The sequence below is a fragment of the Astatotilapia calliptera genome, chromosome 7 (assembly GCF_964374335.1).
Source record: "Astatotilapia calliptera chromosome 7, fAstCal68.1, whole genome shotgun sequence".
In the NCBI taxonomy this organism is placed as follows: domain Eukaryota; kingdom Metazoa; phylum Chordata; class Actinopteri; order Cichliformes; family Cichlidae; genus Astatotilapia; species Astatotilapia calliptera.
Window position 1 is genome coordinate 37,530,409 of NC_137428.1, and position 15,683 is coordinate 37,546,091.

Consider the following 15,683-nt stretch of genomic DNA (forward strand, 5'->3'; position numbering starts at 1 on the left):
GCCAGGTCGGAGTCTTTGCTGGGTTGATTTTGTCCCATAAGCCTTATGTTTCACATCTGTGATGTAGAGGAACAGTAATACCCATTGGTACCCTGGATGGTTAGATCTGTGTTCTGATAATTCACTGAGCTGTTTGGCCATGGAAAAACCCCAACATGGTGCACGTTTTTTATGCAGATGTTAATCTTAGAGCGTTTCTCATCTATGTCGTTCAGCAGTCGGTGATCCTGCTCTGTAACTTTATGTGCTCTGCCACTTCTTGGGGTTCCTAAACACTTTACAATAATCCCGCTCACAGCTGATCGTGGAATATCTAGGCTGGAATGACTTGTTGCAACTGTGGCATCCACTTGAACTCAATGAAACTGTATGTTTGTAAAGGCAGTATGCATGGCTAGGTACTCGCTTTTATACACCTATAGAGGTGTGGTCTAATATTTTTTATCTGCCAGGCTTTGTTAAAGATGCTCCATTTAAAGTAGTTTGCCATGCTGTAAATAGATTTTAAATGTGCTCTCTCTGACTTTCTCGCTTCCTGCTTACTGTAGCTAAATTAAAAGCAGATCAGCAGCAGTTCACCCCACACAAGTTTTTTTTTAACTTAAAAAAAGTGCAGACACATCTACGTATAAAAAAAGGGAGCAATCAAACACAACCACCCCTCTTCCCTCCCGTTCCCCACACACACCCACACACACACGAACACACGACATTCAATGGAAGCACGCTTGGGTGGTTCATTCAGCCTTTTTTTTTCTGCCCGCGCCCTCTTCTGTTCGAGGTTACAGTAAGGATCAAACACACAATTATATTATTCAAAAGGGGTTTACCGGTTTGAGGAGGGGTGAGAGTAAAGGTGGGGTGAGGGGGTGGGTGTTCTTTAAAGGTAAGGGCTGAATCAATGGGATCAATAAGGCAGGGCCCCTCTGCCTTTCATTAGCTTTCTCAGCCACTCTAGACATCCGAGTGTTGCTAAATGTGTCTCTAACTGCACACGAGATCAGCAGAAAGTACTGAGAATCACTCCTGTTTTTTTCTCTCTGAATCAGCTGTCATGTTATTTTTACATCATCTGAGTAATCATCACTGAAATCTCAATTAAAGCATTTCCAGCACAATATTTACTCTCATAGTCATCTATGTAGTCACAAGTTAGCCTTAAATAGAGCTAAGGCTTTTATTGTCTAACCATTATCTAAAGTCTTTGATCTGCACTGCAAATTTTCCACTTTTATACTAAATTGCAACATTTATAAAAAATGATTAAGTCATCCAATAACAGTTTACTTTTGTTGTTGAATTGTTGCTAGAGAGCACACCAGAGACGTTATAATCCTGATTCTAATGGAAAACTTCAGTCTACCTGGGGATGAACTTTTTCTAGTTTCTGAGATGGGTGATACATCTTCAATACTTCAGTATGGCTATTAAAAGTAATTTGGCGAACTGAACCAAGACTGTGTTTCACAGCTAACTCAGTTCTATTAAAGCAGACATAGGTCATTAAGGGTTGGCCAGTTACTATGATCCATTTTATGTGAAATCAAAAACATGTTTCAGAGTAAAGGAACAGAGAATATTTTTTTTGCTAAGCTGCAAACTCTGGGTGCAGTTTCTCTAGTGAGCAGTTGAGGCTCACTCCAAAAGTGTGTCAGTTTCCACAAAGTCTTTACAGCAGTGATAAACATCTTTACAGACTGCAACAGAAATGGCTTTTATCTCGATAAACAGACTTTATTGCTATTTGGAGTTTGCACAAGTACTTCATGTTGGTGGTCGATTGGTCTAAATTTTTAGACCAAGTGGGTAAAAGGATCAACTAGTCGCGTGCCACACCTTCACCCCTGAAAGGCAATCTGTCTCCAACAATTGTGGTTACATTCAGAGTGACCACTGTCATTCTCAGACAGACTAATGAAGGTTTTACAAATAGTTGCCATCTAATTGCTAAATGGAGACAAATTGCCAACACGCCAACAAATCAGTCTGAATCAGTCTGCAGTAATGAGCACGACTTCCGACAAGTCTCTGCAATAGGAGACTTGACTCTACCACCTATGCCATTTTGTTGTTAAATCGCTATACTGCTGCAATTATGTCAGTATTTGTGGATGAACTTCTGTTTCAGATCTATCAGGTTCTGGCTGGACTCTCTGGCTGGATGTAGTTAAACAGAATTTCTTTGCATGTAGAAGGCAACAGATTTGTAATTTTCTAATTTCACACAGTTTTATTGCAAACAGATCGCATGTAATTGCTCACTTGGCCCAATTCACCCACCACTGATGGCAGGCCGACACAGGCTTATTGTCATCTTGTAGCCATCTTGATGCACCAAAGTCACTTTGCAGGCGACACCTGACTGCGAGTGGTCTCAGGCTGCAGTCTGCTCTCATTGTTTTTCTGAGTGTGACTAACATTAAAGAACAGTATAATTAGTAATATTAAACACACAATATTATAATAGACTATAAAAAATTGCTGAATTATTGTACATATACATTAAAATGCATATGTTACCACCTTTCTAGTGGGAACTACAAAGAGCTCTTTGTATGAAGAGACATGGAAGGTCAGGTAGTAGACATGGCTACAGTTACTTTGCTTCTTTCTTTGAATCAGCTGAAATATTAGTAACAAAAACCAACAGAACCAGTGAGCTGGTGGGAATAACATATCAAGGTGCACAACCTGAGTCAGTGAAGAGCTAAAAACCACCAGCTTTACCTAGCATGGGCTCTGAGATGCTCATTAATTGCTTGGATAAGTGAAGACTTTGACCGTGCAATGCCAGATTGAAACCGCACTACATTCACTAATAATACATGATGAGAATCTGCACAAAACAAAGGATGGAGCACTGCTGTTGCAGAAGAAAGGGCCACAATCCAGCTGACAGTCCCTCACTTTAACACACATTTAAGAGCACTTCACTGAAGTTAATTATTAACCAATTCTGAAGAAGGCTGATATAAAAACCGATCTTATGTATCTGAATCGCAGGTCAAACACAGATGTTGTGCACATCTGTGCTGAACTGTTTAAAAACACAATCAGCTTCTCTCTCCCACCTCAGCTCATGAGGTCAAGTCTTCCAATATGGCAGCTGAGAGGCACTACTCCACCTTAAAGCCCTTTCTCTTTTCATTTTTGAATTGGGGGGGGGGGGGGGGGGGTTGAGTCAAGTACAGAGCCTCAAGAGATGGTAACACTCACAGCAAACTCATCAGTGTATCATACAGACGCTTTAAGAGTCAAGGGCCAATAAATGTCAATAGAAACGTCAAGTTGATGTTTTATTGAAGCAGCGATTCGAAGTGAAAACACAGATATGGAGCTCAGATACACCCGTGATTATAAGTGGAAACTGAGTGGAAAAAGAGGGGTGCAAGAAAAAGTTAGGAAACACAGAAAGGAGGAATGGATTATCAAAGATGAGGAGAACGTGACATAATAACCAAAAACAGGAGGGCTTCATTTTCAAACAACATCTGTTAGTCTAGGTTAGTCTGTGTACTGGGTCTCTACTTGCTGTTTTTGTGAGCCTCCTGTCTCCCATGTCTTGCATTTAGCTTTACATTCCTTCCCTATATTCTGTTCACCTGTCGCTCATTTTTCCCCATTTGGGTTCATATATCAACCTTTGAGTGTTAGGAGTGGCTGTGTGGAGACAGGAATAGGACCCAAGGTGCAGACTCCGGAGACAGTCGTGAACTCAAAACAGCTTTAATGTAAAACTCAAAATATAACATAACTGGAAAAAAAAAATCAAAATAAAGGCAAGGCAAGGCAAGGCAAGTTTATTTGTATAGCACAATTCAACAACAAGGTGATTCAAAGTGCTTTACAGAGACATTAGAAACAAGAACAAATAAAAAGCATGATTTAAAATTGATTAAAACAAGCAAACTAACTAACTAACTAATTAACAAACAAACAAACAAACAAACAAACAACAGTATATAAAATCAAAACAGATAAAATCAGAACAGTAGATAAAATCAGTAGTTAAATGTAAGTTTTGAAATTTAAGCTTAAAGTGTGGATTTGGTGCTTTATTCAAATGCAGCTGAGAACAGGTGAGTCTTCAACCTGGATTTAAATAAACTGAGTGTTTCAGCTGATCTGAGGCTTTCTGGGAGTTTGTTCCAGATATAAGGAGCATAAAAGCTGAATGCAGCTTCTCCGTGTCTGGTTCTGACTCTGGGAACTGATAAAAGACCGGATCCAGATGACCTGAGGGATCTGGAAGGTTCATACTGGGTCAGGAGGTCACTGATGTATTTTGGTCCTAAACCATTCAGAGCTTTATAGGCCAGCATCAGAACTTTAAAGTCTATCCTCTGAAATAAACTTAAACCAGCGGACTGACAGAACACAAAACTAGGTAAACGGTAGATCGCGACTCAGACACAGAGAAACACAGGGCTTAAATACACAGAGGGAGCAATCAGGGAATGGGTAACAGGAGGGAAACACAGCTGGGGCAAATCAGGCCTAACGAGACAAGGGGAAGTGAAACCAGATACATTAACATCAGACATGGACTTTCAAAGTAAAACAGGAAACACATAACACAGGCTGAACCAAAGACACAGACTCACATGCAGGCACTACAACAGAGGGAACAGAGACGTGGGACCAGGGCAGACACAGACACTGACTGGACACGGGGATATAGCGGACAGGGGAGACAGCAACTAAGGATTACACAGAGACAACCCATAAGACATAACTCTAACAAAGAAACCAAAGCATAGAAATGATAAATAATATATAAACTCAAAACCCTGGGTCAACGACCCAGGCATCCTAACAGTACTCTCCCCTAAAGGGCTGGCTCCCAGACAGCCCAAACCGAAACACCAAAACAAAAAAAACAACCCAACCAGGGTGGGCGGCGGTGGAAACAGGATGAAGGGCTCGAAACAAACCAAACAAGGAGTCAGAAACCAAAAAAGAAAAGTGCAAACACCGGAGCCCGGAAAGCAACATAACAAAACACAGGCTCATGACAGGCGCAGGCAGCCAGGAAAAACAGGTCACACAAAGTTCAGGGGGCCGGCCCGGAGGCTGACGACCCAAGAGCCCAGAAAAGCGTTCAGGGGGCCTGCTGGACGGGAGGCACCGGCGGCGACCGAGCAGGTCAGGAGGCCGGCCGGGCGGGAGGCACCGGCGGCGACGTAGCTCAGGGGGCCTTCCATGACGGCGGCATAGTCCAGGGGGCCGTCCATGACAGCAACGACGTCCGGTCATCAGCCTGGAAAGCGGCCGAACAGGACGTGCAGGACGAGCAGGCCGGACAGGACGAGACGGCATGGGAACCTCAGGCGCAGACGAAGCTGAACACTCGGAGGCTGGACCAGGCGGAGCTGCAGAGGCTGAGGCTGGACCAGGCGAGGGCGTGGGAGCCGCAGATGGTGGCGCTGCAGGCGAGGCAGGCTGCTGGACGGGCCCCTCGGACCCTCCGGCGGAGACAGGAGGCTGAACAAATAGGTGAGCTAATGTTTGAGCTATGGATAGAAGCTTAAGTTGTATTGACTGTTGTAACGATGGTAGTAATGGTGGGTGAGGTGGTGGATGAGCACCAAGCTGAGCTATGTCTTCCGAGCCTACGGAAAAATGCTGGACGGGCTCACCTGAGCCTCCAGCAAGGACAGAAACCGGTGCAGGGGCCTGCTGGGCAGTAGCCGCTCCCACCCGCGGAATAGGCACGGGCGCAGAGACTAGCGGAGCCTCAGCTGGCCTGGAAACTGGAGCAGGGACAAACTGGGCCCTAGCCCCCCCTCACCCGAGGAACTGATACAGGTGCAGGAGATGGCTGGACCGCAGCTGCCCTGGGCGGAGGAGCACCGGAAGGCAAAGGAGCAGGCTCACTGAAAACTGGCTCATCAAAAATAGGTGACGACCCTTTCCCACCACGTTTAACAGTCTGTACAGCCCTAGGTTTAGCAGTGTTCACAGTCTCAGAAAAAACAGACTCGGCAAACTCAGGTTTTAATTTGTTCCCACCCCAACGAGCAGACCTTGAACTAAAAATCTCAGACGAATGCTTATTGTGATGAACTAGCGCGGGAAGATTCAAACCAAAACTGGCCTCCCAATCCAAATCCTCGTCGAGAAAAGAAATCCCAAAAGTGTCTGAGGTGAGTTCATAGTCTTTACTGTTTAACGGCTCTGGTGGCGTTTGGAAAGTGTAGTCCTTTTGACTCACCACCGGAGGTTGCTCCGAAGTGTCCTTATGACGGCGACGTGAGCGCCGTTTCCTTTGGGCAGAGGTAGCTGGCGGTGTGAGCAACTGAGCCTCTGGTGCACAGAACGGTGACGCTGAGGCCGGAGCGTGAGCGCCTGAAGCTACACGGAGGACTCCCAACTGAAGCGGCCGCATCTTGAGTGCCAGCGGAGCAACAGGTGGAGACTTCTGGCAGCTCCGGGGACCGCCGAGAGCCAGCCGAGTGCCATGGAAAATGCGCCCAACGTCAGAGGTAAGCCATGGCTTCCAGCGGAGTTCCTCCTCCAGCTGGGCAAAGGCTGCTCGGCGTCGCTCCTGAAGTTCAATGTCTGCTGGGTCCATAGTATGGTCGCGATCTTCTGTTATGAGTGGCTGTGTGGAGACAGGAATAGGACCCAAGGTGCAGACTCCGGAGACAGTCGTGAACTCAAAACAGCTTTAATGTAAAACTCAAAATATAACATAACTGGAAAAAAAATCAAACTAAACTTAAACCAGCGGACTAACAGAACACACAACTAGGTAAACGGTAGATCGCGACTCAGACACAGAGAAACACAGGGCTTAAATACACAGAGGGAGCAATCAGGGAATGAGTAACAGGAGGGAAACACAGCTGGGGCAAATCAGGCCTAAGGAGACAAGGGGAAGTGAAACCAGATACATTAACATCAGACATGGACTTTCAAAGTAAAACAGGAAACACATAACACAGACTGAACCAAAGACACAGACACAGACGCACTACAACAGAGGGAACAGAGACGTGGGACCAGGGCAGACACAGACACTGACTGGACACGGGGATATAGCGGACAGGGGAGACAGCAACTAAGGATTACACAGAGACAACCCATAAGACATAACTCTAACAAAGAAACCAAAGCATAGAAATGATAAGTAATATATAAACTCAAAACCCTGGGTCAACGACCCAGGCATCCTAACATTGAGTCCTGCATTTGGGTCCTAAACCTGCACTTCATGACAATTTTGTGTTCTGTGTATTGCTCTTTGCAAGTTTTTAAATTGTAATTTTAAGGACTTTAGTTTTGCATTTGTTATAGATGCATATTGTTTAGTTTTTGTAACTTTTTTTCATGATCTTCATTATTATTATTAATATTATTATTACTACTGCTACTACATAATAATAATACAATAACATAAACTCAAAAGTAAATGAACTAAGGGGGAAAGAATTGTTTCCAATGCGTGAACATCCACAAACCAGGGACCAAACCAAAATTGTTAGTGTGAATATATTATTACTATGTTGTGCAGGAAAAGTTAAATCATGCATGCACATTCACCCTTTTTCTGAGTTCAAATACGTTATGGAAATGTTTTTTAAAAATGAACATCTGAAAATGTGTGCAGTTTCAAGACAGTTGCTTCACATGTGGTGAGAACTTACAGGTTGAAGTGGAAATACATTAAACCTTCTAAAGCCCAGATTTTTCTTTCACATCTTTAAGAATTAAAAAACACGGTCTAGCTCTAAAACCAAGTTTAACTTTCCCTTCATTTTCCCTCCTGCGTTGTACGATGCTATAGGAATGAAGCTTATTATAAAGAGTAAAAGTTTGAAGGGAGGAAGTGAGCGAGCCAGCGAGCATTGGTTTCATCTTACAGACGGGGAGAGGGGAGCTCAGCAGAGTCATTACAGACTGTTTTCATCTCCACCACAGAGATAGATCACAGCCTGGCAGCTCCTCCGTGACAGCCTCGGTCTCCACAGTGCCATGCAGGAGTCCAGCTGCTGATGGACGCCAATTCCCACTTTGCAATACATAAAGGGAATGGACGAGTCGCTCACAAAATAGTGACAAATTCCTGTCGGACGGTGTGATGGCTCAGAAATATAGTGGTCTGAATGACAGTGGATAAAACGGGGCACAGTTCAGGGACAGGGCTGAGTTTTAGATCACCAGTATTAGAAGTGCTTAGAGATGAATGCACAATCCCTTTCTTCTACTCGTAAAAACAAAAAATAGGAAAACTATAAGCCAGAATAATAAAAAGCACTAATACATGTGTTCAACATAAATAAAGGATACAGATTACCTGTGACATGAAACCACATGCTTATTGGCTAAAAACCCTTCAATCACAAGTCAACAACTACTGACTGCGTGGGCTTCACAGTCAGACCCCGAACAGAAACTTCATCATCACCATCTTGTTTTTTGCAACCAAGACGGTGACGATGGAAACATAAAGCAGGACTTTAGAAACCAAAGTGATCTTTTATACTGGCTACAATCAGTCCTCACAGACTCCAGTGTTAAAATGTTCAAATTTACATCATAAATAAACATGTTTAGAGACTGCTACAAACATCCGATTTGGTCTTCATGGACAGTTTACCCTGTCATAATAACCATCTGAAGGTTGAACTCTTTTGGAACTGACATTAAGGCTTCAGTTTTTGTGAAATTGTTATATTTTACTAATGTGCTACTACTTACTTTGAACTAATGAGCAAGTATCTGTTCCTGTGCTGTAAACACCATAAAAGATGGACATAGCCTCAAGATGAACATCTTCATCACTTGCATCTTGGTGTTTTGAAACGGGACGTCACAAACACAGACTCAGATTTAACTGAGGACATAAACTCAGAAGGAAGGTGTTTACTGGGATCAGACCTAATGGCTGTTCTTCCCAGAAACTTCTATAGTCTAAAGGAAGACAGAAGACAGAATGCCAAAAGTTGATTTGGGTTATTTAAACTGTTTTACATGATTTGTTGGCCTATAATCTGCCAAACGTGTCAGTCATGAATTATATCGATTCATTTTCAGCCAGAAAGAAAATTCCTATCAAAAGATAGAAGTTGCAATCAGCTTTTGGCACAGTGACTTTTAGAGATATGGTCTCGAGGAAAGCAGAAATTGCAGCAAATATAACATTACAGTTATGTAACGAAATCTTAAGTGACCAAAAAGGACTGGATTTATTATAATGTGGGTACAAAAATGCAGAGTCATAAAGATACTTGTAAAACAAGTTAGTTATTTAATACATAACCCCTTCATAAATAATGTTGATTAAAGTCTGTTTACCAATATAACCAAAAATATCACACATAAAAACATAAAGAAACACTGAAAATTACTTTCTGGCACAAAACCTGGAAGCTAAATCCATCTTTTTATACAGCCTACAGCTATCATCCAGTCAAACTGTCAATGTAGAACTGTGCCCTCTCGTCCAAAGATGGTCACTGCTGCCTCCAAGAAGAAAAAAATAAAACAACATGGGCCAAAATGGTCAAAATGTTGACACAGACAACTCAAATCAATCCTTCAGCATTCAGTCAAGCAGCTGTCATTAAACCTGCAATGCTCTTAAACTTTTGGGAGTAAGAGTAATGTAAGAAGTCAGGGTAGCTTATGTATATTTAACATTTGGAACTGGCAAATTTAAAGACTCAATCTCTCACTTTCACTTGCCACACCTGGCTAGCAAACATTTCACGGTGAATTCCAGTGATAAAAGGTAGTTAGCAGCCCTAAGATCAAAGCACACTGCAACATGATTGGAGGCTTTTTGCTAACTTAATGCAGAAGTTTTTCCAGGTACCACAGTGGTGTCTGCTTGCATGGTGCAGAGAGATGAATTGTGGGAACTGACCCCACACACAGGCTACAGAGATAAACTTGAATTCAGTCCTCCTAACAAACCAACAGCACGATGGCAATGACGCTACGCCTGGGTAGAGGGCCGATTAGTTAATAAGCTGGACGCCATGAATAAAAAAAACACACCAGAGATCAACAAAGCACAGAAGCTCAAACAATGGCTTTAACACAGAAATGAAGCGAGGGTCATGTCACCACCAGATATTTACTGGAATGTGCAAAAATGTTTGTATGCTTATAAACTTCACAGTTAACACATGTCAGACAATTGATATGAGTGAGAGGCCCTCAAATCACTCTGTGTCAGGGTTCAGTACGTATTACTTACATAGTTTCACAGTAAACAGGTCACACTGATCACCAAAGCATATTGATCACAGGCCATTGTTTCCTGTGTGAAACCACCTCTGTATTAAAATCAATGATTCTGACTAAACTGCAGCTGCCATTTTACTTCTCCTCTGTCTGAGACGGAGGCAGATGGAAGGAAAAAGAGGAAGACTGAGAAAAAAAGAAACCGAGACGCAGACGGAGAGAGTTTGAGGATCAATACAGCTGAATATAAAGCCACAGATGTCTGTCGGGCCTTTGCAGACAGACAGGCTTCATTCAGCAAGAAACAAAAAAGGATATTCTTGCACAAAAGGAAGTTCCTCTCTCTCTCTTTCTTTCCCTGCCTTTCTTTGCATCTGTGTGTGTAGATTTTGTGCCATCTTCTGTTTTCTGTTCATCGTTATTTCATCTTTTGTCCTCTTTCTGTCCGATCCATCATTTCCCCCCCTCTTTTGTCTCCATTATCTTTTTAACTATCTTCTCCCTTGTCCTCCCTTCTTCTTCTCCATCTCTCCTCTTCCTTCCTGTCTCCTCACCGCTGCCTCTCTGTCATTTCCCCGCACCTTCTCCTCCTCCTACCTTACTGTTTCTCTCTCCTCCTTCTCCACGTCTTCCTTCTCGCTCTCCCTCACTCTGTGATTCTTTATTCTTTTTTTTTTATTGCACCATTACCACTTAAGCTCTGATATCCATTACACAAAGGGCATATAAGTGCAGGGTAAGTAGTAAAGTCGCCCTTCAACACACACTTCCAGGCTTGTGTGTGGCGCCATGTTTTGGACGCTTCGACACTCCGTCATGGGCCGACCAGGCCGAGCGTTGTTTGGGTTCAGTCGTTAATCAGCTGTGATGCTGTTAATGTGGGCGAACCTGGCGCGGTGTCACACGCCCCTACACTGCAATAACCGTGACTGCTAACTGTCATTTAGTGCTGTCTGCTTATCTCAGTACTATAACTGTAATCTGCTGCTATGTGCTCAAGGTTTATGTCTTTATTTTATTACTTTTCTGCTAAAACGTGCAGTGACAAAATCCAGTTGACTAAATCTTACTTCATTTTAAAAAACTAACAAAAACAAACACTTCTAACTGAACCTTTAAAAGGTACTTGTTGTATGTCATTTGTCTTTTTAATACAAATACAGACACAAAATGACCTCTGCTCCTACAGACATCTACAGCAAACCAGCCCTCAGCTCTGAGTTCTGTAAACACAGCTTAAATGTTCATCTCAAGACCTCAAAACAGAACTTCACAAATCGATGGCTGATATTGGTAGTTACATTCAATCATTACAAACACGTCCTTATTTACAGTGGTGGGCTGCTGAATGAAAAGACCTCGGAAAAACCTAAAAAGAACCACACACACACACACACACACACACACACACACACACACACACACAGACTGATATAATAATGTAGAACCAGGTCTCCGGCAGCCATATGTGTGTGTAATGTGTAAGACAGAAGCTAAAGCACAGCATGTCAGCCTGGCAATCATACTTGATGCATCATATCTCAGCACTCAGAAACAGGACTGTAGCACTTAGCAATGAGTACTCTACTACTGTATAACACTGTGTGTGTGTGTGTGTGTGTGTGTGCGTGCGTGCGTGCGTGCGTGCGTGTGTGTGTGTGTGTGTGTGTGTGGTCATGCTTAATGCACCATGGTGCTTTCCTGCTTCCGTTTTAAGAAAATAACCGGAAATGGAGACACAGACTAAAGCCTCTTTGTGCTTCTTTCTCACACAGACACACACTCGAGAGCATGAGTGAGACTGTAACAGTTTATCCTCTGATGTCTCCTTTAAAAATACAGTGTATGTCAGTAAGTCAGCTGAGAAATAAAGAGCACTCACTCTGTTAGACTCTAAACCAGACAAATCCTTGTTACCTTCATCTCCTTTGATCTTACACTATATCTTTTTTTGTATTGTGTCTATAAAGGCATGTAGATGTGTCTGTCTAAAATACACAGAACATGTTGACAAGGAACAGGTTTCCCTGACCAATCGCTTTTGGCAAATAAAAAAAGAAATGCCATAGCCAAACTGCAATCACCTGACAACTCCTTAGCTTTTTACAAAAAGCATTTGCCTTCATATATGGACTGTAAGAAATAACTGGGAAACACAACAGGAAATCTTGGCTGGGAGATGTGTTATCTGTATATCTGCTGCCTCTGTGCCTTTTAGCTGAAACACTGGCTATCACCCACAGAGGCTAATTCATCATATGACAGGCGATGGGTTCCCACATTGCTTATGTTGTGACCCAAAGCCCAAAACTCAGAGAAACATTAATCCCAAAGAAGCTATAAATCAGAATAGGAGGACCTCCTATAATTATTGTCAGCTGCCCGTACTCTTCCTGCTGATGCAGTTGAACCAGTCTCGTTATACTGAAATGCCTGAAGTGAATCCTAAGACTCGGCTGTGTTTATGAAACTGTTAATCTTCAAATACTACAGTGTTCTAACAAGCCTGCAAACCACCTGGAGACGCAAGCATCATCAGACAAAACAGCATGAAATTATGCCACAGGATGTAATGCATTGGGTTCAGGCTTTACTTTACTGAGGCTTTACTTTGGCCTGTGATATGATCAAGTTCTTTAAAGTTAATTATTCCATCCGTGTTCAGTCTTGGTGTGTCAGAAGGGTTTCCACATGTACAGACTGATCTGTTTCATGAGTGATGTACCGAGGAACAAAGAGAGTCTGAGAGAAAGAGTATTCAGAGTACGTAATCACTGAATCAGTGTGTGTGCAAAGATGGTTTATCAGTGTGTAATCTGTATGTCCACACAGTCTGTGGTGACATCACCGGACAAAGGTCTCTCTGCCCGCCCGCCCGCACACACATAAACGCACACACACACATTAATGTATCTCTACTTGTTTACCAGGACAAACGGGCTGCCCAATCACAGAAACTGGTGACTCAGTGATGTCATTGAGCTGATGAGGAAATGGCCTCAGAGGAGTTTGATGTCATCCACCTTCATCACTCACCCTCTGTCTTGCTTTGTGCCGCCTTCTCTAATTTTTCATTTTCTCTCATTCACTTGCTTCCCGTCCTCTCTAGTTCCGTCCGTGCAGGAGCTAAGGAAACTTTGTTCAAATTCATGCTTAAATAAACATGATGACAATCATCTGAGTACATTACAAATCTGTGTTTTTATAGATATGTTTCCAATCACTTGGTATGTTTGCAATGAACAGGGTGAACCCAACTGCAGAGCCTCGCAGCTCTATGAGGCAGGAGGATGCAAAAAATACTATAAAGAGGAAAAATATAGTATGAAAAAAGAAAAAATATAGAAAGTCTACCAGAAAAAGGGAGACTGAAGGGACTACAGAGGACAACCTGACAAAGGCTGAACGCAATATAAATATCCAGAACCAAGGAGGGATAATAAGGCGCACGTGAACGACATCTTTATCTGCTGACTCAGACACTGGGCATTATCCACAGAGAACTTAACACAGACCAAGGGAGAAAATATTGGTGAATACCGACACCTAAGAGATGCACAGATGAACTATTGCTAGACCTCCAGTCTGTACACGATTCGGCTCAAACTGCCTAAAATGTACAACCTGATATCACTGCTGTTAAGTCTTCAGGTTCTGATCTGTTTGACAAATTGTTCTCTTATATCCTGAACAATATTTTATACATTGTGGATTCACTCAGACCAGCCATAAAAATAAAACCAATAATCCTGTTACTATGTTAGATCCTCATATTCACGGACCTAACATAGCATAGCATCTTTATTAATAGGTTACTTGTAATGCTAAGAAACCAGGCAATTTTAAACCAATGACTCCATGTTAGCATCCTTCCCGTTTACATCAAATATTATGAGAATTGTAGTGGCAAAAAAGTCACATTCATCCAAAGTTAAAAACAACATAAACCAAGGACATTCGCTTTTTTCCACCAAGATTTACAATACACACATAATAAATTATATCCCTGTATAAATGATTAAAAACCCATGCATTCAAAGGGTTTAAATATAACAAAGTAAATAAAAGTTAATAAGAGCAAGAAAAAAATTACATTAAAACATCCTTCCAAGAGAAAGAATGAAAATGTTGAGAGAAAACACCCACTAACCTTTAACCTGCTGAATATTGACACTGAGGATAAGTCAGAGGGAAGCTCTGTTTGGACATTACACACACACACACAGTAATAGGTGATGAGTTAACTGATCTCTCAGTACCTCTTTCTTATCAGCAATGTTTTTTGGAGGCCTGAAGTCATCGCCGCTCTGTCTCACAGCACAACGGTCCAACAGAGAGCAAACACGAGCAGAAAGATAATAGTCTCTGATCAATAGATTGTATTGTAATCGCTGATTGATCAAAAGAAGGTTGGTCAACTATAAACGTACATCCTGGCAAACCGCTCACCGCTATGTTTGTCTCCAAACGATCAGTGGCGAGCGATTTGAGTTGATCAGGTTTCCTGCTTTGAGAGATGCAGATGCAGCTCACTTACGTTTAGTCTGAAAATGTATTTTTAAAATTGTATTTAGATTTAAATATCTGATCTAATATGGCTTAATCTTGATCAAAAAGTTTAATATTTATTAACCAAATCAAATCAATCAGTAATCTGCTTCCTTACTTATTTGTACCTTTATTTCCCGTGTTTATCTTTGGCTTTTTTCTCTGACAAGCTCCTGCCCGCTCTCTCCTGCTAAACCTGTCTCCATTAAAGGTTGTAATATCTACAATTGGATCCCATCCATCCAATATGAAACATAATCCAATAACAGACAGATTCAGCTAAATGAATCCAGTTATGTGGCCCAATCAAATAGAGGAGGATTCCCTTCAAACCCATCTGTCTGATACACATCAATCTGGGTGCTTTTAATGCTTTTACCACCAAACTGAGCGGAGGTGAGCACAGAAGAAAAATAAGAACAATCTGACCTTCAACACTGGCTTTCTTTTCTCTGTAAATTTGGCTTTGATTTGGACTTTGTCACCACAAATGATAAGAATAAAAGGTCAGCAAAACAAAAAGTACAAGCTCTGTAGGTGAGATAAAGAAAAGGCCATTACTGCAAGAAGAAACCATGAAGTAGAAAACAACAAGATTCAACAAAAGAGGAAATTTGGCTTCATGCATACATTAGAACAAAGAGAAATTAGGCAGTCATGGCCCATGTTTATTTTTAAATGTCTGTAGTTTTCCCTTTTCACAGGTTTTCTCCTGTGTTGAATTGTGGTTTTTAAACCCTCATCTTTATTTCCTGAACAGTTAAGGTAATTGTTCCCACCTGTGTCTCATTTCCCAATAACGCTTTGTAAACAGGTTCTCTTGTGTTTTGCTGTTACTGCCCTGTTCAACTGCTTGTGCTTATTTTCTGTGATCATGAAAACTGTCTTGCCTGTGCGTGTGTGTATGTACAATTATATACATGTTATCTATATATTTTTTC

General features: G+C 42.0%; 1 protein-coding gene across 3 annotated transcripts in view; it reads right to left on the reverse strand.

Moving 5' to 3' along the window:
• Window positions 1-15,683, reverse strand: part of onecut2 (one cut homeobox 2) — a 51,417-nt gene that overhangs the window by 17,210 nt on the left and 18,524 nt on the right. Inside the window, exons 2-3 of one of the 3 annotated variants that reach the window (XR_013910512.1) lie at window positions 6,215-6,604; window positions 4,353-5,484 (exon numbers count right to left, since the gene is read on the reverse strand). The exons of 1 other annotated variant lie outside the window; for it this stretch is intronic. Coding sequence is in view for 1 of the 2 variants with exons in the window: in XM_080304504.1 (XP_080160630.1) it covers window positions 6,555-6,604 (50 nt within the window). In the remaining variant the exon portion in view is untranslated. Of the gene's footprint in view, window positions 1-4,352; window positions 6,605-15,683 lie in introns of those variants that run through there. One more of the 3 variants, XM_080304504.1, reaches the window with a different exon arrangement.